At 36.5% G+C, this 27,264-nt stretch overlaps 1 protein-coding gene across 2 annotated transcripts; it reads left to right on the top strand.

Moving 5' to 3' along the window:
• The first annotated feature begins 18,018 nt into the window (after positions 1-18,018).
• On the top strand, positions 18,019-26,907 carry LOC149820814 (uncharacterized). Of its 2 annotated transcripts, XR_016426451.1 has the most exons (8): positions 18,019-18,101; positions 18,181-18,381; positions 18,514-18,685; positions 19,447-22,769; positions 23,595-23,655; positions 23,784-24,004; positions 26,309-26,515; positions 26,776-26,907. XR_016426451.1 is itself a non-coding variant. In XM_089982455.1 (7 exons), exons 4-7 carry the CDS (start codon positions 19,483-19,485, stop codon positions 26,361-26,363), a joined length of 3,624 nt encoding a protein of 1,207 aa, XP_089838581.1. In that variant the 5' UTR covers positions 18,019-18,101; positions 18,181-18,381; positions 18,514-18,685; positions 19,447-19,482; the 3' UTR covers positions 26,364-26,692. The 2 variants fall into 2 exon arrangements, 1 of the variants encoding a protein (XP_089838581.1); XM_089982455.1 differs by lacking the exon at positions 26,776-26,907 and having other exon boundaries at positions 26,309-26,692.
• Positions 26,908-27,264: the final 357 nt, after the last annotated feature.

Genomic DNA, 27,264 nt, shown 5'->3' with positions numbered 1-27,264 from the left:
GTTTAGGATTTAGGTTTAGGGTTTAGGGTTTAGGGTTTAGGTTTTTAGGGTTTAGGGATTGGGGTTTAGGGTTTAGGGTTTAGGGTTTTAAGGATTGGGGTTTAGGGTTTACGGTTTAGGGTTTAGGGTCTTGATGCCGATTTAAGTCACAGTTGCAAATCGATTTCATTGTAACGATTTGTCCTATTGCGATTTGCTTTGACGAGCTTTGTCTATATTAACGATTTTTCTATCGCGATTTACACAATGACTGCTAAAATACGAAAAAGAGAAAAAAAATACATCGATATGATGTTTATTGGTAATGTGAACGATTTGTTCTATCACGATTTGTTGTTACGAGCTTTGTCAATGTGAATGATATGTCAAGAAAATCATGGGACAAATTGACATGATGTGTAGACACAACAAACTACAAATCGAGACATAGTTGCAAATCAATTTCACTATAACGATACGTGATATCACGATTTGCTTGATATATCCTATCGCGTTGACTAGTTCTGTAAAAGGCAGATGAAACGACATTTTTAAATTTAATTAATGCGCAATGTAATTTATTTGCTCACGTTTTTTGAAAACTGGCAGTATTTTTTGAAAGTTGGCGGTATGTGAAATGATGTTTCCTTTATATATGAATGACACATCACACAAGTTCATGAGGGTTTAGGGTTTAGGGTTTTAGGATTTAGGGTTTAGGTTTTGGGGTTTGGGGTTTAAGTGAACTAGATAAAGTAAAAATTGAGGTAACTTCATAAATACAATTTGTCATATAACGATTTATGTTTATGAGCTTTGTCTATGTTAACGATTTGTCCTATCATGATTTATACAATGACTGCTAAAAAGTAAAAAGAGAAAGAAAAAACAAATCGAGATGATGTTTATTGAAAAACTACAAATCTAGTTAACTTGATAAATACAAATCGACTTATAACCAAAAGACTTAACTTCCATAATATAACAATATTTGTTCGATCACGATTTGCTGTTATGAGCTTTGTCAATGTGAACGATATGTCAAGAAAATCATGGGACAAATCAAAACGATGTGTAGACACAGTAAACTACAAATCGAGACCTAGTTGCAAATCGATTTCACTGTAATGATACGTGCTAACGCGATTTGCTTTATACGTCTTATCGCGTTGACTAGTTCTATAATAGGCAGATGAAACAATATTTTTTAATTTAATTAATGTGCAATGCAATTTATTTACGCATGGTTTTTGAAAATGGGTGGTATATGAAATGATGTTTCCTTTATATATGAATGGCACATCACATAAGTTCAGGAGGGTGTCGCTTCGCTTTGCTTCGTGATTAAGGAACAAACGAACCAATGTTTCCTTTATAAATGACGTATTAGTGAATCGAACATATAACCTTCTTTGTCGCAAAGGGGGTATCGATGTCGAGGAAGGAGACGACGACAACTACACAACCAGCGATGGAGAGGAAGGAGACGACGACAACTACACGACCAGTGATGACGAATCATGCATATATTGTCTAAACCTCATGACGAGTTTCTTCAAAATTTGTCTCTTTTATGGCGTATATTCAATTTGTGTTATGCACTGTAGAAAGAAATTTCAATATCGTTTATTGAATATTCTGCTAATGTCAGTGAAACTTCCATAAAAAGTGATTCCTGAAAACTCGGCAAAGAGCGCCAAGATAACATCAATCGGCTGCAATATGAATTTGCAGAAGAAAACACTATCAGTAATTTTGTATATATGAAACCCCTATTAATTATATATTATGTATGCCATGGGTATGTATGTTAACACATGTATATTTATTGCAAATAGACTATATCCGATTTCATCACGTATATTCAAAGCAATGCAACAACCAATACTAGACGCTTCGTTACCTCTTATTTCATGGTATATCGGTTCTTATATATATATATATATATATATATATATATATATATATATATATATATATACTCTTGTTGCTTCATGTTTTAACCTTACTATTATTACTATTTTGTTCAACAGAGTTTCGTTCGCCGATTGCCATACTCCATTGGATTTCAAGATAGACTACCATATTGGGGTAACGATGATCACTGCAGAGACTTTTGGTCAAGTGAAAAAGTAAGTGAAGAAACCTCTTGTCCAAGGTTTAGGCATAACAGTCCTAACACGATTTGTCCTATCAATTTGTAAGATATTGTATCAATTTGCAGATATTGATTCCTACACTCTGGCAAATTGCTCAACATTAGGTCTTATGCGTGATGGATTTATGGAAAAAAATATGGCTCTACAACTCATTGGACTTTCACACTGGTGTACAACGTGACATTTTATATTTGGTAAGTTTTCATCTATAAGGGTATTGTATCATGTACGGTGGCCCAGAATTTACTTGCTTTTGTATTAACCACAAGTGGGATTCGTCAAAGACATTTTGGGTGTCGACGTTGGCGAGTGGAGGTTTGGCTTAGCACACGATGCTCCTTTATAAAATAATGGCTTCGATTGTAGCGTATTTGTAATGAAGTGTATTAAAGCAATATATAATGGCCGAGAACCTAATTTCGATGCTGTATGCTCTTTATTATCCTCTATTATTGGGGACTCAATTTATATATTGGTGTCACATTACCTTTTTGTTGCAGGATGATATACCTGAATTATGCACAGAACTATGCAAAAAATTGATTGAGTTTCTAATTACGGAAGAGAAAAAAACTCAACCGGTAAGAATACCTAGAAGACAATGAACGATGTGACCCCCCAGAAGTAATATGATCTACATCAACTTCTAACAGATTTTATAGACTGTATAATCAAATTTTGTAAGACTGTGTATACAAATTATGTAAATCTCTCTGGATTGAATTAAATAAAATATTAATTTTACTAAACATGCTAATAAGTTGGACTATTATTTGTAGTAAAAGCAAATTGTCGTTATGTTCGCCCTTCGTAAAAGCAATTTTACATAGAATAAGGTTTTACACAGATATTAGGGTTTTACAAACATATCAAAATTATTGTCGCGGTAACTTCATATGTACAAATCGACGTCTTGATAATTATTTTTTGGATTCTATAATTCTTTTCTGTAACGTGACATTCTATAAGTGAATAAATCTATTTTAATAAGTGTAGCATACAAATGCACTGAACAAATCGTTGTAATGATCGACCTTGAAAAAAAAATGAACAAGCTTTTAGCATTGTGTACAGTGAAAATGCCACTGATATGCTTTTACGAGCTGTGTTCTCATCACAATTTACACAATGATTGATCAACGACTGAAACGATTTGCAAACATTGATAAATGGCTGAAATGATTGCACAAACGATTTGTACTCATGTATAATGATTTGTATATATGAAGGATAGATGAGACAACGATTTTTACTAATTGTATAAGTAATAAGCAACGACAATTTACCTACGGTATCAAAAATGTAGCTCTGTAGGCTAGATGAGACAATGATTTATACATGTGAAGGATACATATTACAATGATTTATACATGTGAAAGATTTCACACGTGATTGGGTCATGCAAAGAGGCATAACAATTAACATTTTTACAGAAGAGATCACCAAAATATCCATATCGTTCATCGTCAAGTTCATTTTTTGTTGCAAAGTGATTCTATGTGCAGCTGAGGATATATCCTCTCCAAGAAAACAAGCTCATTAGTAATGGCAGCCCACTGCACCATTTTTCTGGGACTGAGGCTGATTCTTAGAGACTTCAGCAATGGTGCACTCTTGAGAATATGCTTCACAAACTTCAGCTCAGGCATTGTACCCTTGAAGGAGTCGATGGGCTACATGATAAATCACTTTTAGGTATTTGTCATGAAGTATATCGAAGATTAGGCAAATATTTTTTCAACTGTGAAGTATGGTTTGTGAACAATGGAAAGTCCGACAGTAGGAATAGATCAAATAGATGAAAGATGATTATGGTTGTTATATTCTGTGTAAGCTTTGATATACTTCATGATAAATATGCCACAGTCGTATGTGTCATAAATATATCGATGTATACACAGAAGATAACCACCATAATCATCATCGAAGATTATACAAATCTTTTTTCATTGAGTGAAACAACTACGTTATCAACATCAAACTCCATCTATTAAGCACAGGTAGAAGGAACACAGAAGAACAAAGAAGAAAGAAAAATATAGGGAAGAAGAAGAAGAAGAAGACGAAGGAGAAGGAGAAAAAAGAAGAATAAGAAGAAGTTGCGCTACCGTAGAAAAGAGGAAGAGAGGTTTAATAGATTAGGGTTTTAGACCTAAACAATGGGTCAGGTCGGGTCGGGTCGAGTTTTATATAGATTTATATTAGGGTTTAACATTTTTGCAGGGTTTTACGTACGTGTACATAAATCGACATGATATTTTTGGTAAATGAATGTGGTTGTAAATAACATCGATTTGTATGTAAGAAGCTACTGTGACAACGATATATATTTGTTTGTCTTTATGAACGATATCGATATATAATATCATGATTTACTCATCGATTTTTAACTGTTACTAAAATATTGTTTCTGTATAAAATGTAAATCGGTATCATGCTGTAAATCACTTTAAAATTACCTTTTTTTTCATTGAATTTTATGTTGATTTGTATTTGTGAGTTTAGGTGGGGGAGTGATTGGATTGGGTTATACAACGATGTGTATATTTGAAGGCTAGATGAGACAATGATTTGTCTATGCACTTTTATCATGATTTGTACTCATGCACATTGCGATTTTCATCCAGTTGTGGTTGATATAGACGTCATTGTGTAGATCACGATAGGACACTACATATGTGTGTTCATCTTACAAATTGATACTAGAAAATACATAATATCTTACAAATAAATATACATATCACATAATATATTACAAATCGATACAAAAATTCAACATAATAGCTTACAAATTGATACTACAAAACACATAATATCTTATAAATCAATATACATATGGAAAAATATATTACAAATTGATTCATGAAAATGACTTCATCCAAAAACTCTTTCTTAATAAGACCATCCAGTGTATAAGCATATTCACCTCCTGTTTTGTTAAACTCTTAACAAATTCACCAATATAAAAATTGGGTCATGCAAAGAGGCATAATAACTAACTTTATGGTAAGACTTAAACAGAATTCACACGTGATTCATGTATTCCATAGCTCACTTTCGAATTGATCTGAGCCTGTCATGAAACAGAACAATATAAGACACTACATTAAGTTTCACAAGAAATGCAAACATCCTCCCAACATTAATTACATACCAAAAGACTTGTAAAACTAAAACTATTATTCTAGAAAAACTGGTTGGGAGGATTAAAGGTTACAACATTGTAGTGCACGTATGTAGGGTATTGTTGCATGTTGAAAATTACACAAGTTAGATATTAATAAGTTGCACGTAATGCAATTTATATGGGAAGCAATATAACGTATTACATACTTGTTCATGTGAAGGACTTGGTTGCTTTTGCTTAGAAGTTGGTTGTTTCTTAGACCTTTTCTTGTCAACCAATTCTAGTGCACCCTTTGTCTTCCGACGACTGCGATCAGAGGCAGGTTTTCTTTTGATACTCTTCGCTAGGTGATTTTTTCTATCATAATCTACAACGTTCACTCCTGACTTGTTAAAGATGATGTTTATGCTTCGACGGAACTTCTCATGAGTGTCAAGAGAAACATGATTTTTACCTCCGTTGTTCGCTCACATTTTCTTGGACTGGTTTTCATGAGCTACAACAGATTAATGGTGAATTAACTGCATGTTTTCAAGTAACTTCCTTAACACTTTTCTCATGCATACATAGGCTTCACTTTTCGATGTCAAATCTGCAACATGCATAAGTGACCTACATAGTTGTTGATAACGGGAGACTATGTGGCACTCCTCACCAACATCAAATTAACTGACATTATCTATATCCAATAGTTCAATCTTTACTTGTCTCGTCCATTTTCACATTAAATATGACTTGAGTATTTCTTGTATCTTCTCTTGATTAAGTGTCTTTAATGCATGCCGACATAAAATACCTTTGAATTCATACATTTTGCATGTACATTCAACTATTTCGTTGTCAATATTATACGTAACATATGCTTCTTGCCTTTTCAGATGCACTTTGCCCTCCCGTACAATATGATATTTGTGCATATTCTTGGTTTGCACATGTCCTTCTATGTTGCAATTCATGACCTGTATAACTTCCTTCTTAATTCATTCAAATATAGTTAGTGTATACAGATCTGTAGGTTGCATCAATATTTTTATGCCAAAGTTACAAAGTGTGTATTGAAGCATTTCATATCTTATTCAAGCTCATTCTATCTGAAACTGTCTATTAAATAATTCATATTGTTTCATGAAGCGAAACATTATTAAACATGAATACATGGTTTTCTTTAGTGTGACATGCATAGATTCAACTCTTTGTGTGTTTATCATACCTGCACAAAAATATTGTCTTCCATATGCCAATGCCCACTTATCTCTTTTTGCATATAAATTTTGTAACCATACATAGTCTTCAAGGTCGTGCATCTAAATCATTTTCTCTTAATCAGACATAAAGGTAACCTCGTCTACGCTCTCAAGTACACACCTTGTAAACTTTTTGTCAAACCCTGTCTTCTGATTAAATATGTGTCCTATGTTATTTATTGTATTTTGAAAGATATGCCACAAACATAGGCGATGATGTGCATCTTGCCATACATGAGAGACTGCAACCGCAATTGAGTGATCACCATCTGTAAGTACAACTTCAGGTTGCTTCTCATTCATTACCTGTGTAAATATTCTGAACAATCACTCAAAGCTTTCCTTGGATTGGTCATACAAAAAAGTGTCGCCTAATATACAACTCTATGAGTGATGGTTCACTCTGACAAACTACGCAAATGACCATTGTTTAGTATTAATCTTCACTGTCGTATACAAAATAAGCACATCATTGAAGCATTCATAATCAATTCTTGACTTTGAATCTGCCCAAAACATATTCACAACATATTCATCTTCATCCAGTTGCATTGCACTAAAGAAACCAGGGTCAATGTTTGATTTCTTCTGTAAATAATCAACCAAAGAAAATATTTCTCCATTCTTCATGTTATCTGTTCTCTTCCTTCTCAAGTGGTTTCTTAGATTCATAAGTGTGAATGGCATATTCTCGCATCCACCATCTATGTGCGCACATAAATTGTATGTCTTCCTTGGTGCAATGTCGATGCTATCAACTATTTCAGCAATTGCAGCATGCACTTCAGTTACTTTATGATGTGACCTTAACATAGGAGTCATAAATAAAGCTGTTAAATCATAGTTATGATCACTGATTAAAGTACGGACTACATATTTCCCATTCAGAAGTCTTCTTAACACCATTCTCGCCACATCTTGAATCTAGCTTGCTCCTTGTTAGATTTTCATTTGACTTCTTTTAACCTTCCTTAGAACAAACATATATCTTTTTCACCATGACACTCTGTGCATTTTTCGACGAAGAATACCTTCTAATACTGAAGCCAAATTTTAAGGCATAATCATTATAAAATTTATATGCAGCTTCCTCATTATTAAACTGCATTCCTTCTACGGGAACAGAGTCAAGTGTACTATCATGTACATTCTTATTGCCTGCACCTTTATCAAGTATACTGTCATGATCGTCTACCTCATTATCGGTTTGCATTTCTTTTGCTGAAACACTCAAGTCAAGAGTGAATCCAATGCCTGCACCATTCTTATCATGTGCATCATTAGTGCATATGTTCACTTCTTCATAACTTTTCAATGATTGAGATAAATCATCTTCACTGCAATCAGGTGATAAGCTCACCACTGTCATAAGCAAGATATCATTTTACGTTAAACGGATACCAATAAGGTTAAGTAAGTCAAAGAAATGATTGAATGAATCACAGTATAAAAGCAACAACGATTTCTTATTTGCTTATATTATGCATTGAGTTGTTACTTACCATGCCAATAAAAGAAACAATTTATCGTATATTTGTGTTTACGATAGCAATTCACGTGACAACGATTTAATTATATCTACGACGCTGTGAAGTGATTTAAATAGAAATCACTAAATAAGCAGTGATTTCTATACGAAAATCGCCACCGCAAGCGGGCAATAATGTATTTTCGCACGCACATGTTTAAAATTCTTTATACAAATATCTTACAAATTGATACTAAAAAACACATAATATCTTATAAATCGATATACATATCGCATAATATATTACAAATCGATACGATAATTCAGCATAATAGCTTACAAATCGATACTACAAAACACATAATATCTTATAAATTGATATACATATCGCAAAATATATTATAAATCAATATGAGAATTCAGCATAATAGCTTACAAATCGACACTATAAAACATAATATCTTACAAATCGATATACATATCGCAAAATATATTTCAAATCGATACGAAAATTCAGAATAATAGCTTACAAATCGATATTAATAAATAAAACAATATCTCACAAATCAGTAGTATATTACTACAACCGCAATTTAAGATACATTGCATATACTGAGTGAATGGACGATACCGGATGGGGTAGAGGCCCTTCCTCGCATTTGTAAACAAACATTCTTGTCAACAGGTTCCAACATCTTACAAATATCTTTGATTTTTCAACTGTCAAAAGAACAAGATCCACCTGCAATAACAAAACAACTCCTTAATGGCACTCACGACGACATACGTTCTTCAACAATAACATGATGTCATGGAAAGGTACTCACAATGCCTTAATGACACTTGTTGGAATGTTTGTGCGTCATTACTTTCTTTCATACTGCCTAACGATAACAAAAAATAAGGAAAGACTGTAAAAAGAGATGGCTGACAAATGCCCCTATGACGCCCACCAATGATCGAACCAGTCGATCAATTTATAGTTATCTCCACGAGGTAGGAGCGAACCCGAGAATGTTTTGTAACACAAGGCAGGAACGAGAAGGCGGCAATGTGTTGTAACACAAGCTAAAAACCAAGGCGGGAAGTTGGACTCGAGACGACGACAAAGGTTGCTCTGGTGGCAACAGACGACAGTAAAGGGTGTGTCGTCAAAGGGAGTTCCTGTTACAACAAATGATGCAAAAGTTTACTGCTTAGGGAGAAAATGGAACGTTTGGACTTTGAAGAGTTAACATCATCCTCGACTTTTTGGATGGAGGGCATTTTTGTTCTTTTCTTGAACCGTTGTTTTCCTTTTCAAGATGAAGGGTATTTTTGTTCTTTTCTTGAATCATCGTTTTATGGCAAGAATAGCAGAAAAGGATACTTAAGTCTTTGCAACTGCACCAAACTTCGATGCTAAGTGATGCCAACACACACGGAGATACGAGCCCCACGTGCTTATATATGTGGCACTCATTCAGACCTCCGAACAGGCATTGTAGCAAACATTGCATCTTCGGGGGAGAACACAAAAAAAACCCTCCTTCCATTGAGAGAAATGAAAAGTTATAGGGCATCGTTTTTCTCATTTTAGTGAATTGATTGCAACCAGATAATAACATCATTCATGAATGAGTATTAAATGATTAACCTTAAAACTCTTAACGTTTTACTACAAAAACCTAGGAAGTTTTCCAAAGAATAACTTCTTGTTCCAATGTTTTGAAGAATTTCATGGCTATAATTCACTAAGGAATATCTCTATTCAAATAGCTTAATTCATATATCTATGTGTTTGATTAGCAGTTAAGCATTGGTGTTCTTGTTCATAATCCTATTATTCATAATAAAAAACTATGGTATATCTGCTTATGCTGTGAAATTATGATTTGTTAGACTTCCCACATTTTGAGGGCCACCTAACGAAGGAAGCTTTTTGCTTTACTTGCTAATTGAAAATAGTTTAGCATTTCCAATGCTATTGATGTGGCTGCTTTTTGTTGATGCATGTGTATATTTCATTGATGCTCTTTTGTGCAAAATCATTACACCTTGGCTATGCATTTGGGTATTGAATTGTGGTTTCGATAAGCATGTTTTAAGTGAAGAGAATAAAGAAAATAAATAAAAAATTGAACACTGAAACTTATGGTTCAGATGTCTTCATGTACCAAAAAGTTTATTTTCACATTTTTTAATATTTTACATGTATATACTTGATGAACTCAAAATGGATGTATGCTTCTACATTCTTTTTTATGTGTTTCTTCTTCTTCTTGCTTCTTTATTTTGTGTGCATGTGTGTGAAAAGTTTAAATGCTAGGACTGGCGGTCGTGTTTCCAACGAGGAAATCTTGGGATTTGCAAAATTATTCAATATTCATATTACAATAATGTCATCTTTTATATATATATATATATATATATATATATATATATATATATATATAACTCCGCCTGTGTAGTTATACACTGCCGGTCCCAAGCCCGGATAAAGGAGGAGGGTTGCGGTAGGCCTGTGACAGCCAGCATAAAAACTTTGTCATATCCTATGAAAATGAACCAATATGAGAATTTCGTTGGGGCGTTCCCTACTGAGCGACGCGCTGTACTCTCTAGGCCCGGAGGCAGTGATAAATGTGCAAGGGTTGCTAGGTCGTCGCCCAGAAGCGACGCGTCACACCGGCGCCCGGGTGTGGTGTCAAATAGGCAAGGGTTCCCTCACTTTGTTGGACGGGTGGGGGTAAAGAAGTTAGTCCAAGACCATAAAATTAGGTTAGCCACTTGGAACATAGGGTCTTTAACTGGTAAGTTGGTAGAGTTAGTAGATGTTATGTGTAGGAGAAAGATTGATATTTTATGTCTTCAAGAGACCAAATGGGTAGGTGAGAAAGCTAAAGTGATAGAACCTTGGGGATATAAGATTTGGTATACAGGAATAAATAGGAATAGGAATGGAGTAGGGATTGCTATGAGTCGTCAGTTTATAGATAATGTAGTTGAGGTCCGTAGGAAGGGTGATAGAATTTTACTTATTAAATTAGTATTAGGTACGGATATTATTAATATTATTAGTGTTTATGCACCTCAAGTAGGTTTAGATGATTCCATTAAGCATCAATTTTGGGAAGATTTAGATGGAGTAGTACAAGAGACATCTTATGGAGAAAAGCTTTTCATCGGCGGTGACCTTAATGGACATGTAGGCATTAGTAGGGATGGATTTGAGAATATCCATGGAGGCTATGGTATAGGAGAAAGAAATGAAAGTGGAGAAAGGATTTTAGATTTTTGTTTGTCCTATGATATGATCTTAGCAAACACTTGGTTTAGGAAGAGGGAGTCTCACCTAGTAACATTTAAAAGTGGGGTTAATACGAGTCAGATAGATTTTTTCCTACTTAGAAAGAGTGATAGGGGTTGTTGCATCGATTGTAAGGTTATACCAGGAGAAAGTGTAGCTACACAACATAGAGTCTTAATTTTAGATCTTAGAATTAGACAATGCCGCAAAAGGGATAGACATAGGATAGATCCTAGAATTAAGTGGTGGGCACTGAAAGGAGCTAAACAAGGAATGTTTGTAGCGCAGGTAGTTAAGGAAGTTGATTGGTGTCTCGAGGAGGATTCAGAATCAATGTGGAATAAGATAGCGGGTGGTATGAGAAAAGTAGCTAAGGAGGTATTGGGTGAGTCTAAAGGCGGTGCACCACTAGGTAAGGATACATCATGGTGGAACGAGGATGTCAAATTAGCTATTAAGGTTAAAAGAGAGTGTTATAGAAATCTAAGTAAGAGTCGTGATAATGAGAATTTGGAGAAGTATATGATAGCAAAGAAGGAAGCTAAAAAAGTTGTTCGAAACGCGAGGGCTAAGGTATATAAGGAGGTTTATGACAAGTTGGATACCAAAGAAGGCGAGAAGGATATTTATAGGCTTGCAAAGATGAGAGATAGGAAATCGAAGGATTTGGGTATGGTTAGATGTATCAAAGATGAAACGCAAAGGGTTTTAGTCAAAGATGAGGAGATTAAGGAGAGATGGAAAGATTATTTTGATAAGCTATTTAATGATAGTCATGCTCAAGATCTTGGAGACTTCTCCATTCCTTTTCATGAGATAAATCGTGACTTCATGCGCAAGATTCAAAAGAAAGAAATTGCAGAGGCTTTGAAGAAAATGAAATCAAGAAGGGCAGTTGGCCCAGATGGTATACCTATCGAGGCTTGGAAATGCTTGGGAGAGAAAGGTTTAGAATGGTTGACAAATCTTTTTAACTTGATTTGGCGAACAAATAAGATGCCTAATGAGTGGAGGAAGAGTACTTTGGTGCCTTTATATAAGAATAAGGGTGATATACAAGATTGCACAAACTATCGTGGTATAAAACTCATGAGTCATACTATGAAACTTTGGGAGAGGGTGATTGAGTCTAGGTTGAGGAAGGTTGTCATGATATCGGAGAATCAATTTGGTTTTATGCCTGGAAGATCAACTATGGAAGCTATACATCTTCTTAGACAACTTATTGAAAGATATAGAGAGAGGAACAAAGATTTGCATATGGTTTTTATTGATTTAGAGAAGGCATACGATAGAGTACCTAGGGACGTTCTCTGGTGGACAATGATGAAGAAAGGTGTTTCTCTCAAGTACATTAGTATAATTAAAGATATGTATGAAGGAGTAGTAACCAATGTCCGCACTTGTGGAGGGGTGACAACCAATTTTCCGATAACGGTTGGGTTACATCAAGGATCTACTTTAAGCCCTTTCCTATTTGCGATAGTGATGGATGAGCTTACGAGATCAATTCAAGAAAATGTACCGTGGTGTATGTTGTTTGCTGATGATATTGTTTTGATTGATGAGTCTAGAGCTGGGGTTAATGCTAAGTTAGAATTATGGAGACAGACATTGGAAGCTAGAGGTTTTAAGTTGAGTAAGAGTAAGACTGAATATATGGAATGTCGGTTTAGTAAGCAACGAAGTAGTGATGGGAGTGTAGTGAAGCTTGGTGAGCAAGATATACCGGTGAATGATTATTTCAAATATTTGGGATCCATCATTCAAAAGTATGGAGAAATTGATGGAGATGTAAATCATAGGATAAAGGTTGGGTGGATGAAATGGAAAAGTGCTACTGGAGTGCTGTGCGATCGTAGAATGCCATTGCGGTTGAAGGGAAAGTTTTATAGGACGACTATTAGACCCGCTTTACTATATGGTACGGAATGTTGGGCTGCCAAGAGACATCATATTCAAAAAATGAGTGTAGCTGAGATGCGGATGCTTAGATGGATGTGTGGAAATACAATAAAAGATAAGATTCGGAACGAAGAGATACGTAAGAAGGTAGGTGTTGCACCCATTGAAAATAAGATGCGAGAGAATCGTTTACGGTGGTTTGGACATATTCGGCGAAGGCCTAATGATGCTCCAGTTAGAAGGTTGGAGAAATGGGAAAATATATTAGTTAAAAGAGGTCGGGGTAGGCCTAGGAAGACTTGGATGGAGATGATAGGAAAGGATATGAATGCTTTGAACCTCACCGAGGACATGGCGTTGGATAGAAATGATTGGAGGAAAAGGATTCATGTGGAAGACCCAAAATGAATTTCTTTTTTGGTTCATATCGCTGACCCCAATTGTTTTGGGATGAAGGCGTAGTTGTTGTTGTTTGTTGTTGTATATATATATATATATATATATATATATATATAGAGAGAGAGAGAGAGAGAGAGAGAGATTGGTAGCTACTCACACGTTAGGTGCTAAATGGGTTTTTCTGCCCTTTAGTGTTTTTTTTTTGCAGTTCCAACTCCATAAATGTGTTGTGGATGGTTGATTTACGAGGAATCCACACCTAGATCATGTGTTTTCGATGAAAAAATGATATTTGGAGCCTAAAAACTTAAAAAGATTGTAGACCATTGATTTTCAAACCTTATAAAAAACCACCCATGTGTCAGAATCGAACGCTTCAAGTGCATATCCCTATAAAACCAAGTACATAAATCACATATGTACGGTCAAAATTTATAAATAAAATGAAAAAGATTGAAAACCCCATTTAGCATGCTCATTTAGCACCTAACGTGTGAACAACTACCAATCACTATATATATATATATATATATATATATATATATATATATATATATATATATATATATGTGCCATTCATATGATATAATTTCTCTTGGTATCCAATTTGTGGCTTTTCTTTTCTAGTAAATTTTTTTGTTTTGAAGCTCTATGTGATTTCAATATGATCATTTGGTGTTTGTTGCTTATGTTCTTCAGGTGAAATTTGTATATGTTTAGTTCGGTACTCCATTGATTGTAACCCTTATTTTGAAGGTAATTTTTATTGATTTTGATGGTTTAGGCTCGCATTATATAGGAACACCATGCACAGATATGCTTAAGAAATTTGTTTGTCGACATTGTTGAGAGTGTTTTAATTTCTTTTTATAACTTAGTAGTTGGCAGCAAGAATGTAAAGTGTTAGAATTTGAACATATAGTTACAAGAATCAAGATTCTGTCACAACTATGTTTCTCAAGATTATGAGAATCAAGATTCATCAGAACATATAGTTTTTGTTGAATATAAAAAAAAAATTGAAAACTAATTTTTTGTTTTTTATTTGCAGGTTTATAGCTTATAACAGCGAGATCCCTGTCTCGTCGTTATAGCCTATGACGGGGAGTTAATTTTCTCCATTATATCTTATAACAGTGAGCCAAGGATCATGTTGTTATATTGTATCTTGCTGTTAAAGATTGTCATGCCGTTATTGGTGTTCTTAATTTTGATGAGATTATTCGCTAGTATTGGTTAACCCTTTAACGACGAGCTATAAATATCATTGTTATTACTCAACAAAGGTTAATTTTTTCGGTGACTTATGAGCGAGAATTCTTGCCGTTATAGGCGTATCACAGCAAAAATTAAAGCAACAACGATAAAAAGAGACATACATCCTTCTAGTGGATAGTCACGAAGCCAGACATTTTGAAATCTTATAATCCAAAATGATGAATGCATCCTGTGAAAGGACAAACCCCAAACTTGGGGAAAGAATAGATACAGTGTAATCACACTGTTTAGAAGAGGGCCTTAATCCCTCGGCTCGTGAATAAAAAAAAGGTCTCATTTTTTTATATTTTATTTATAATAATGTATTGTTTAATATTTTATATAATACAAAAAAAAGTATTAGCAAAGCCAGCACAGCTAGGTTCTTGCTCTTGGTGGTGGTTTCTTCGTTTAAATATAAAAAAAACAATACAAACAAATGCTTAAACTCAAAATTATTGAGAAAAAGATTAGGGGCATGTTTGTTTTGGTCACATCTGCAATTCTCTGATGTGATTCCTCGGCCTTCCTTCGAAAGCTGGCCACATGTTCACATTCCTGACCAACTTTCATTGGTTAGAAGGTGTATAAAATTTTATTATGACAATCACAATCACAAGTTCAACTTTCACATGGTTGTGTTGCCATATGAAAGTTAATGATTGTGATTTATAATCATAAGAACTTGAGAAAAAATCATTTTGACTTGCAAATATGTTCACCCTCAATTTTCAACATATTCTGTTTGTGCCGTGATGTTTCCCTCTTTCAGCAGGTCTAATACCGCAGAGACTCTGATCATGACCAGATCCAAAGAATCACTATAAAAGGTGTTTGTCATTCATTTCATTTTCATGGTAAGGAAAAGCCTTTCATGAGGATGGGCACAAATCTCTAAAAAAATCCTATCAGTTCATCTTTCTTATGAGAATGTTTTTATGTGTGTGTGTGTGTGTGGTGGTGGTGGTGGTGGGGGGGGGGGGGGGGGGGTGGAGAAAGGAAAGGTGAATTTGGGAAGAAGGTAGTTGTCCACTGAAAATTCATTTTCTTGGAAGAGGTTAATTAATTAATTAAAAGGCAGAGGGAGGGTAGTGGTCGCATGAGTGAAGGAAGAGGCTGGAACCACTGACGGGCTTACGCCGCCCGCCGACAGAGCAGAGAGAGCCCAACCAGCAGGCAAGGTAGCCCCATGAAGCTGCTGGGTGCTGCTTTGCTATTGGATAGCTCAACCAACTCGACAGTTCTCAGGGCGGAGATGCGAGTAGATAGTGAAGTAGTCGCCTTTGCTATCCTAGGGTGGCTCAATTACAGAGTGAAGCTGCTGGGCTAGCCAACTATTCTATTCTATTGGGAAGAGGGGTTTTGTTTTTGTCGGTAATGCATAATTAGGAAAAGCCATAACCATATGAGAAGTTTTGTGCCTACTTATTTGTACATTCTTCCATAGAAGCTGACCCACAACTCCAAAGCAAAGGAGCCTTGTCCCAATGAGCAAAGCCCAAATGCTTCATTTTGTGAATGCTTTGTACCTCCTTTCTTCTTCTACCTACCAGCTCCAACCTCGGGTATCTTTCTTTCTGCTATAACAACTGTCAATTGAGCGCTCACTAAGGCTCCACGCTGCATGTGTTTTGCCATAAAACTCAAGGTCTACCCGATGTTTCCAACAGAAAAATCCAACTAAGAACTCCTAAATCAATGATAATCTTGAATATCCTCGCTTTGCAGCTCGAGTAAACACTCTTGCTCGTAGGCAACACTCTCCCTCCATGAAAAGGTGCTAAGCTCTCTCATCTACACCATACTCAAACATCAGGTAAAGGAGATACACCTTGAGTCTTAAGGCTAGGAAGGCAAAATCCTAAAGGTATAGAAAAGGAAAACTTTGCCTATAAGAAGTTTTGATATGATAACTTTATTAAATAATTTTTTTTTTGTTTGTGTAACATGAGAATAACAGAGTGAAAAATATTTGAAAAATGTGTGTGAGTGAGAAGAGAGAGAGAGAGGCAGCTGGTGGAAAAAACTGGGGTCCAATTGTACCATCTTGACACTTTCCTGCTTTATTTCACTCTTGAAAAGTAAGGGAAAGAGACGCTAGCTTAGCAATTTTTCACTAAAATTACATTAAACAAATAGGCCCGAAGCCCAAGAAGAAAACCGTTTATCCATGGGAGACATAACCGATTCTGATAATGAAAACATCTTTGACCCTAGAACATATTTTTTGTGTTAATATTTGTTTCACCCACCTTAGGAAAGTGGACTCTTTCACAGGAAAGGGCATGAAACAAGGCGCCCCCTGTGAGATCTGGGTAAGGGTGTCAATGGGTCAGGTTTGGTTTGGACCCTGGTGAAATTAGACTTGGCCCTGATTTTTGGATATGGTATCGAGTCCAGACCTGAGTTTAATCGGATCCATCATAAGAGAAACCATACCCAAACCCGATAAAAACTACATGAATCGGACCCGGGCCATACCCAGTAAAATACTGTTTTTTAGAATTTTTACAATGAAAAATGCCGATCTTAATCGGAACCCGGGTCTGGTATAAAACTTCACAAACTATATCCAGATCCATGTATTAATCGGACCTTTGGGTCCAGACTCGGTTCTTAATCGGGTCTTCTTATTTATCGCTGGGACCCCATAGGGTTTGGTACGGGTCGGGTCTGGGTAAACCCGACCCGTTGACACCCCTAGATCTGGATCATATCATCTGACTCGTTTGAATTCAAAAAGAAGACCAACTCTTCAAAAATGGATCTATTTTCAGGACAAGTACGACCAGGTCCATACCCGTATGTATCCAGCCGTACATAATACAAAATACTAAAAATATAATCCCAGACAGACATCAAACTTCCCGATTAATCGCCACGTAGTTAACGGCCTTAATAAATCGCCACGTCACATTCTGCACCTGACAGAGCGACTCACGGGGCACGTCGGCGCCGTTGATTGACAATCCGTTCCCGTCGTTGAGAAGGACGGTGTTGTCCCTCTGACTTCATCATGTAAATGATGAAAACACCCCGCTGACTTGTGGCAACCCTTCTGGAATCGCGGGAAAACCCGAGGGCAGCTTCCTGGTCTATCAGAAAGTCAAGGATTAATGTCGTCACTTAAAGGATTAGTCCCGGCTTTGAATATCATCGTTTATTATTTGTTTTATCTGCAAAACCAGCGCCTCTCTCTCTCTCTCTCATAACAGAAATTCAGACGCCGGAAAAGAGGGACTCATCGGAATTCCGCCAGAGCAGCCATTTTCCGGTATACTTTCTCTGCATTGCTCAGGTTTCCTACTCTCCTTCTTCTTTTAATTCTATCTTTTATCCCTCTTCTTTTTCAGCAACTTTAATTACCAGGTTTCTCTTTCTCTCTCTGTGTGTTTTCTGGAGTGTGTTTTGGTTTGAGATTTGAAATGGGGAAGAGGAATTCGCAGTTTTCTACGGAAATGGAGAAGAATTTTGGTGGTGGTTGGATTATAAGATAAGAGCTCCGTTGTAGAATCTGTTGGGTCTAGAATGGTAGAGTTATAATGCTTTTTAAGGTTTTTTTCTCTCTCTCTTGAAGTTGGTGTTTTTTGTTCTTCCTTAGTGCTTTATTAGTCTGTTTTTTTTTTGCTAATATTAATGAGCGAGTAATGCTTATGGGTCTTCTCATGTATATGGTTTTTTTACAGGGACTCTGGTGCTTGGTATTGTTCTAATTCCTCTGGATTTTCTTGGTGAGAGAGTTTTTTTCGTCTGGGTCTCTGGGATTGTTGGCCGTTTTTTTGTACAAAGTAAGATCCGGTAGGATTCGTTTCAGCCTTTACTTTGGGCTCCAATACTCCTCAATTATGAATCTAAAAGGTTTGGATCTTCTTCTTGCTGTTTTGGATGCTTTATTCATTCTGTTCTGTTTACCCTATATTAAAATGGTTTGTGTGTCATACTATGAAACCTGAGTGTCAACCTCCACCTTTAGCATCTTGTGGGTTTCTTGGTCACTCCCTATATTGTTAGTGTGGATAATCATTCCTTTTTTTCTGAAAAATGAACAATGACATGTGATTTCTAGTTTCTGCAGTTGACAGCATTTTGACATTCATTTTGTAGTTGAGCCTTTTCATTTATGGACTCGCATGAAACTAAGGCCCTGGTGCATGTGTTTTTTCTTGCTTGAAAGGGGTGCGGGAATTTTTTGGTTCCCCTTTTCTATTATCTGATTGGTTTGTTTGTTTTATGTAGCTTTCTTCATCCATTACTTGATGCCAATCTTGATAATATGTAGCCATGAATCAATGCATGCCATCAATGATTGTTGAGTAGATTGGGCATTAGGGCGAAAGGGAAGGAGGGTGGGGTGATGAAGATGTTTGAGTTGAATTGGCGCTTCCTCTTTGATTGTTATGTGCTTGTGAACCGTTGGTTTTTGTTATTAAATTTTTGTATTGGAAGGGTGGCACTGAATTAGATTTTGTGGGAGGGCTTAATTGATTCTAAGTACTTTGTTGAGATCTTTTCTTTTCTGCTTTTTTTGTTCACTCATGATAAGCTTTATTTGTTGTTTGCTATCTTCATATGGACTACTATAGGTTATTAAAAGAAAATCATTTCATGCCTGTTATCAGGTCACTGATTGAATTGACAAGGAGATCCAGTATAAAATGTCTGTCTTTTTCAATGCCACACAAAATCTATCTGCAGCAAAACGTGAAAATTTGAAGCTTGAGATCCATCATAAGAAACCTCTCAAGGACTGTGAAACAGAGGGCACTTGTAATTGGACTGGAGCAGCCCCTATAAGTAAAAGGACATATTTCAGTTCAGCAGATGCATCTGCATCTGGTTCTGAGGTTGGTAATGATGAACTTGAGTATGAGGAAATTGACCAGGATAGACCTAAATGGACAATAGATACAGTTTCATTTTCCTCTCATGATGACCCGAGTTGTAATAGATATTCTGAACCTTCTGAAAGTGTAAAAGATTCAGATGGGACATATGAAAGGGAGGACTCTACTTCTGAAATCTCATCAACTGCATGGGAAGAGCATGACAAAGCTCAGAAAGTCATGGAAGATCTTAACTCGAACTGGTCATGGAATTCTCGAAGTCATGACTTTGATGATACCTTGTTAGGTAGGAAGGGATACAGAAATCAGAATCAAAAGCCACTGGGGACTTTAGACCTTAATGATGTTGTCTCAGGGTACACTGCCTCAGATAGACAATCTGATGGTAGACAAAGAAAGGCTTCAAAATTTTCAACAGCAAAAAATTGGACCTCTAATGGCCACAATGCCCCTTCTACTGGCAATAATGGTAACAATCAGGTTGCTGACCAAAGACTGAGACTATCTAGACGAACTTTATTTAGACCACAGCCATCACAGCAACCTGAGGTCACAGACAGGTTGAGGGGATCGGTGGATAACAGTTCAAGGCCAAATTTTCCTGAAATAGAAGCAGCAGCTCTTCCAGAAAGCTTCCTAGATGAAAGGAGAATAACAAGTTCCAAGTTGACATTTGAAAGAAGTAAAGGTCCCTCGGTAGCTGTGCAAGTAAGACAGAATCAGATTAAGAATATTGAGGAATCAAGAATGCCAGCATATGCATTGCCACTGATCCAAGAAAATTCTAAGGACCATTGTGATCGTATGGCACTGGAAAGAGACATCCCTTCCAGATTTCAGTTAAAGGAACCTTCTTTCTCCGGCGGTGCAAGTGCTGCAGACAAAGTTCCATCTAGTTATGTGGAATTGATACGCTCTAATCAGGAGTATATGCAGAGAGATTCTTTGGTAGCTGATAAAATTGAATGCCTTGAACAGGAAGGATTGGAGCTTCTAAGAAAGGTGGATGAATTGAAGGGTTACCTCAGTAAATCCCACCTGCCAACAGGTAAACCAAATGGAAGGATTCCTATCAGTAGCTCTGGCATTCTATCTTGTGAGGCTGATTCAAGCACATCATGGCGAAAAGCTAGAGGTTCTCCATGGTTTCATAACAATGAACCCAAAATTCAAAATTTGCATCACCATCCTGCTAGTTGTAATCCAGAGAAAGATTGTCCAGAGACAGGCAGGCAGTCTCCTGGCCTTCATGCTCAAACACGAAGCATGCCTGAAGAATATCATTTGGCACAAAGCCATGTCTTTCAACAAACCAGAACTTGTGGATCCCAATTTGGTTCTCATGCTGGAAACAATATGGAGATGGATCTAGAAACTGTGAAGAGTCAATGTCCTGATAACTCTTCTCTGTGTGTCTTCTGCTCATCTTCTCATTGCTATCTGGAAAACTGTCAAAGACCTTCACAGATTCCTTCTTGCATTTGTTCTGAACAGGGGTTATGTAGAGCATGCAACAGACACTTACATCATGGGGATGGTAGTCAAGGTCATGTCCGTCAGCATGCACATGTGAGTTCTAGCTTACCAATGAATTATCAAAATCAAAACCGCCCAGTAACTGTGGATACTCCACAGGAAAACATGTATCAAGAGAAGAGATGCCACCAAGAGAACGAAGTTGGTGCAACAATGAAGGTAGCTGCTTGTTGTCCCATATTAGGTGGTGCACCTTTCATCATATGCCATGGTTGCTCGAAGTTGCTCAAGCTACCTGCTGACTTTCCTCTCTCAAATGGGAGAGTTAACAAGGTCAGATGTGGCAACTGCTCTATGGTTCTCAATTTATCTGTTCCTGAGAGAAGTTTAATTGTCCCCAGTCGAACACACAAGAAGTTGCCACCAGAAGAAATGGACAACAGAAGTAAAAATGCAGATTCAGAATCATGTATAGGTTGCGGGGGACAAGAATCTTTAAATAAGCTTGTCAAGCACATGCCCATTATGGGAGATAATTTTCAATCTGAGAGAGTTTCCTGTTCTGAAGAATATGGAACATCCTTCTCAAGAAGTGATCATTCTTCAAAAAGTGAGCCTATTTCCCTTCTAGACCCATTTCCCATCATTCAACAAAATTTGTCTGAGAAGGATGCATTGACTAAATCTATGGAGTGGATAAAAAAGACTAAGAAGCCAACTTCAAAGGTGTTGAAGGAGAAAGATCAGCATATTAGACATGGTAGTGGAACTAATAGCAGATCAGGTGTCAAAGAATCTGATGCATCATTCCTTAGAGCTAGGCCAGGCTCACCGTTTCATGCACATATTGGTTGTTCCTCTTCAAGTCAACCTTTAAAAAGAAATCACAGTGGAAGTAGTCAATCAGAAAATGATAGCACTCAATGTCAATCCGAACCAGTTTCCTATTCTGAAGAATATGGAACATCCTTCTCAAGAAGTGATCATTCCTCAAAAAGTGAACCTATTTCCCTGCTAGACCCACTTCCCATCCTTCGAGAAAATTTGTCCAAGGGGGATTCTTTGAGTAAATCTCCAGAGTGGATAAGAAAAGTTAAGAAGCCGCCTTCAAAGGAATTGATGGAGAAAGATCACCGCATTAGACATGCCATTGGAACTAATAGCAGATCAGATGTCAAAGAATCTGAGACATCATCCTTCAGAGCCAAGCCAGGCTCACCGTTTCATGCACATATTGGTTGTTCCTCTTCAAGTCAGCCATTAAAAAGAGATCACAGTGGAAGTAGTGAATCAGAAATTGGTGGCACCCAAACTGTCACACATTCTCCAGCGTTTGGACTGAATAAAGAATTAGTGGTGCATGAGATGAACTCTAGCTTGAACAAGGATTCAGAACCAGGAAAATCTTCAGGCTTGCCAGAGAAAAGTGATGATGATCAACAACCAAAAAAATCAAGTGAAGATTCGAAAATTTCTGGATTTATAAAGAAAGGTGTAAGAGATCTGAGTCTTGGATTAGGGGGTATGATGTCAAAGGTGTTCGTGAATGGAAGACCGATACAAGATAGGTTGGTAAAGAAGGCTGAGGAATGCGCTGGACCCATCCAACCTGGTCACTATTGGTATGCCCAATCTTCTGATATGGTTTATTCATATCCTTAAAGCTATGATCATGAACTATGTTACTGTGTTAATCAAACTTGATTTATATCACCTATATAATTAAATTCTTTTATTATGAAGTCTGATTGGTTTGTGCATGTGTCCTGGAAATATCCTACTGGAGCAATGGATAGCAATGAGTAATGAACTTAGGCTAGGAAAGCACTAGATGAGTCCATTTTTACTTTCCCCTTCTTAGGTGTAACATATAAAGCTCATTGCATACTTCCTAGAGAGATGTTTTTCTTGTGTATGTAATTTTGGGGGAGAGAAACAGTATTCATGTCTGCCATTTATAAGAAAATTACACGCCTTATCAGTGATACCAAGTCTAAACTGTTAAATGACTTTTCTTTGCAACCTGTGACAATGAGTCCTGGGTCATTGTTTTAGTGTCCATATCATGCTGAATCTTACTTTATCTATTCTAAAAAAATGCTGAATCTTATATCATCAGTTGTAACTTTGATTCACAAAACCTCTGAACCATGACTCTTATGCCCTGAATTATTGATCTCATGATAATGGTTCTCCATATATTATATTGTATCACACAATTAATAGGAACTCTCCTATTTTACCACTTTTCATTAAATGGAAGCTTAGGATGAAGTTGTATATGAGCTTAGAACTTTCAGGCTGTAATAAACAGATTTGTCATGATACTTTATTTCCTGACCTTTATCTTTGACATCCTTTATTATTTTTTTGTCAGTAAGAAATAAAATCTCTTGTAGATTTCCTTATTACAACTTGTGTTTCCTTGTTGATGTTATTCTTTTCAGGTATGACTACAGAGCTGGGTTTTGGGGTGTCATGGGCGAGCCTTGTCTTGGCATAATACCTGTGAGTTTGCTATGAATTTTTAGAGCTTTTATGCTGGAAATTTAAACTTGAAATTCATGAAATATCCATGGAATTTTCCAAAAAGATTCTATCATACTGCATAATGATCTTTACAATCTACATTGCAGCCATACATTGAAGAGTTCAAGTTTCCCATGCCAATCAACTGTGCTGGGGGAAGAACAGGTGTCATTGTAAATGGTCGAGAGCTCCACCAGAAGGACCTGGACATGCTTGCTCTCAAAGGCCTTCCAACTGCAGAAAATAAGGAATATATCATGAACAGCAGTGGTCAGGTGATTAATGAAGCATCTGGTGAAAGACTCAACATTGGCAAGCTAGCACCAACGTAAGTTTTAACTTTGTACTGTTATATATTATGAATATTCTCAGCTAGGAAACCTTTATTGTAAGTAAAAAAAGAAAAGGAGTGGATCCTAGAACAAATTCATAAGATTTCAAAGAAAAGAGAGGAGGCTGAAGATATGAAATTTCAAAATTTTGTTGCTTGTCAATTCTGGGAAGATGCCATGACAATATTAGGTTAAACTCTTCTAAAATATTCAAATATATCAAGTGTCTAAGGAAAAACTCTATATAAACTTCATTCAAACCCTTGGAAAATTGTTGCAACAAATATATAAGTTTCAACAAATACATGCATATGTTCTTGAGCTAATCTTCATTGATTTATTCCGTTGCTTGTACTGCTCCTTTTAGAAAATTTAGGTCTCCAATTTTCATTAGTCAACTTATCATGCAAAGAGAAGGTGCACTGATGGATTGCATAATTAACTGGAGTACACATAGCTCTCTACAAGTATGCTGTATGTACAACCTTGAAGTTGCAACTGATAAAACCATCACAACCCAAGTTGGTGATCATTCAATATAAACATGACTTAGTACCAGAATAAGTATACTTTTCTCCAAACCTGAATTTCTCAAGAGCTTGGACAAAATAAATTTTACTTTTCTCTGAGTCTGAATTTCTTAGAACTTGGAAAAAGTAAAAAGCTTAATACGTTCCTAGAATCTTACAACTTGGGAGAAGTCCATCAAAGTCTGGAAAACATTTAAGCAGCGAAACCAATTTACAGGGCATTGATGTGATTTTTGCAATCTTGATTTCTTCCTGTACTACACTTTTTTCCTAACCTTGATTATACTCAAATAGACTCCATTGGAATGGGAGAACAGGTTTTCCTTTATTGCTTCTTTGTGTTATGTTTACTTGCATTTCTTTTGAGCTTGTCTTTCATACTTAATTTCATTGAACTTGGAGGCTATAGTCACTCTTCATTAATTTTAATGGAGTTTCTCATTTGGACCTTCAGAAGGAAAAGAAAAAGGGAGCTTTGGTGTATCACTTTTAGTATTGCCACCAAGTTCAATGGATGATTGCCTTCTCTTATGCATCAACATTTACATAGTTTGCCATTTCTGTAAATTGGGTTGCATGATTTTCCTCTCCAAACTCTTGACTCTTTTCCACATGTTGTTAACTATGGGATTGCTAATCACACCTCAAGTGCTTCCATGTTCTTTCAATTACTTGCTCAAAGGGTCTCTAGTTTGTTTGAGTGACATTTTGTTTGTTGCTCCAATTTTAGATTGCGCAAAATTGATGAGCTTTATTCATTGAGAGAGTTCCAACGACTGGGCATCTAACAATGTTAGATTCATCATGGAAGATTCACTAATCTAAAATTGGATCAGTTCATATCTCAGGCAACCATCAAACATAGCAACCCGTAGTTCCCTTTTGCTGCGCACTGAAAAGATTCATTTTGGGTATCTCTTCTGTGGGAAGCCAATGTAAATGGACAATAAGATAGCTCACTGCAGAACATTCTTTATCATTTCCATGGTTGTGCGTGGGTCTTTTATTTGTCATTAGGGCCAAGATTTATATTTTCTATGTAGCAGTGGTTTTCTTTTTGTCTAGGTTCTGCCCAGGATCACTGCACTTGGCCGAAGTCTACCATTTTTCCAGGCCCTTTAGGTCACATATATGAGTTCAACCATGTCTCCAGCTTGGTTGAGTATTTGGTTGGTTTGTCATCCCTGAGTGAAAGATATGTACTCTTACATGCAGTGGACAGAATCACATACAGTATAATTCAGGGGTATGATTTAACAGTATAGGATAACCTAATTGTTGTAAAGTGGCCTGGTGGTTGCCTGATGGGCAATATATGAGGAATGGCAAGGCATTTTTTATTATGAAGTATAACTCAGGAATTAGAAGGCCTGGATAAGGGAATCAGGCCTGTTTAGATGGAACCATGTCTGTTGAAAGTTCTAATTGGGGATCATTTTTAAGTAATGATAGGGTTTTACTGAAAAACTGGAACCCTTTACATTGCAACAAACTTATTAGTCAAGCCAGTGCTTCCGCTACGAGTTAAACAGGCACATGACTGAATCTGGTTTGTGGTGCACAAATTGTTGGTAAAGCATCCATTCATTGTCTAGCAGAAAGAGAATCGGTATTCCTATCACTACTTTGGTTCACAAAGTGTAAGAAAAGACGTATATAAATGTAAAATATGCATGCATCAGCTTCACATATATATTGGTTGGCATTTATCTTAGACTATCAATGTATGCTTCCCTTCCTGGCTTGATGTTTTTGATGCTTTTCTTGCAGCGTTGAGAAGGCAGGACGTGGGTTCGGGATGCTTGTTCCTAAAGCTATGGCATGAATGTACGTCAGACTAACACCAGCGTGGCCAGGTCTTCGATCCCAGGTGCTGTAATAAATGGAAAGAAAAAACTTGTTTGAGTTGTTGCTTTAAGGTTGTTGGAGGCGAATCTGCCAACCTCGGGGGATCATTCTTCTGTTTTTTAAATTTTTGTAAGTCACGACTGCCTGTGTCAACCATAATCTCCTTCTCCCTTTCAATGTCTTCTATTTCATCATTATTTATCTGTTTCTTTCTGTTTTTTTTTTGTTCTTTCCTTTGGTTCTTTTATGCATGTAAGGAAACCTATTTGATAAGTTTTGTTTGATATGGGCATCCTCTTGTAAATCTCCATTGCTTCAGTTCAAGCATCCTACATGCAATTCTTGTGCAAAATTAATGATCTTTGCTTCTTTTGCTTCTTTCCATGCAGGTATCAAGAGGTTACATATTTGTTTGATAAAAACTAGGTTTTCTGTTTTTCTTTTTCTTAATTATTATTTCAATCTATTCATTTTTTCCATTTATTGTATTGACCCAGTTTATTTAAGTTTGCTTGGGCCTCTCTCTCTCTCTCTCTCTCTCTCTCTCTCTCTGTGTGTGTGTGTGTGTGTGTGTGTGTGTAGCCAAATCACCAAGCCACTGTCCAACCCTGGTACAGTAGCCCAAGAGAGAGCTGCTTGATAAAAATTCATGCTGAAGCCCATGCTTGACAAACACTAATTTTTTATATGTCCAATGGAAAGATTTGTCAACAGATTGGATATGGTTTGGACTTGGACCTCTAATCGAATTCTAATCCAATTTCAGCATTCAGTTTCACATCTGAACCCGAAGGGAATCCCAACCCGAAGTTCAAATCCAAATATAAATAAAATGTATGTGGTTTGATAGTCAAATCTGGATTTGGCATTACATTTTT

Source organism: Nuphar pumila, chromosome 12, assembly GCF_984573655.1.
Source record: "Nuphar pumila chromosome 12, dmNupPumi1.hap1.1, whole genome shotgun sequence".
Lineage (NCBI taxonomy): Eukaryota > Viridiplantae > Streptophyta > Magnoliopsida > Nymphaeales > Nymphaeaceae > Nuphar > Nuphar pumila.
This window is presented reverse-complemented; position numbering and strand designations above follow the sequence as displayed.

Bases quoted from the DNA above. Each gene is read 5' to 3' on its own strand.
- LOC149820814 (XM_089982455.1), top strand. From the start codon at position 19,483: ATGTCTGTCTTTTTCAATGCCACACAAAATCTATCTGCAGCAAAACGT. The intron at 23,656-23,783 runs GTGAGTTTGCTA...TCTACATTGCAG, and splicing joins CTTGTCTTGGCATAATACCT to CCATACATTGAAGAGTTCAA. The intron at 24,005-26,308 runs GTAAGTTTTAAC...CTTTTCTTGCAG, and splicing joins ATTGGCAAGCTAGCACCAAC to CGTTGAGAAGGCAGGACGTG.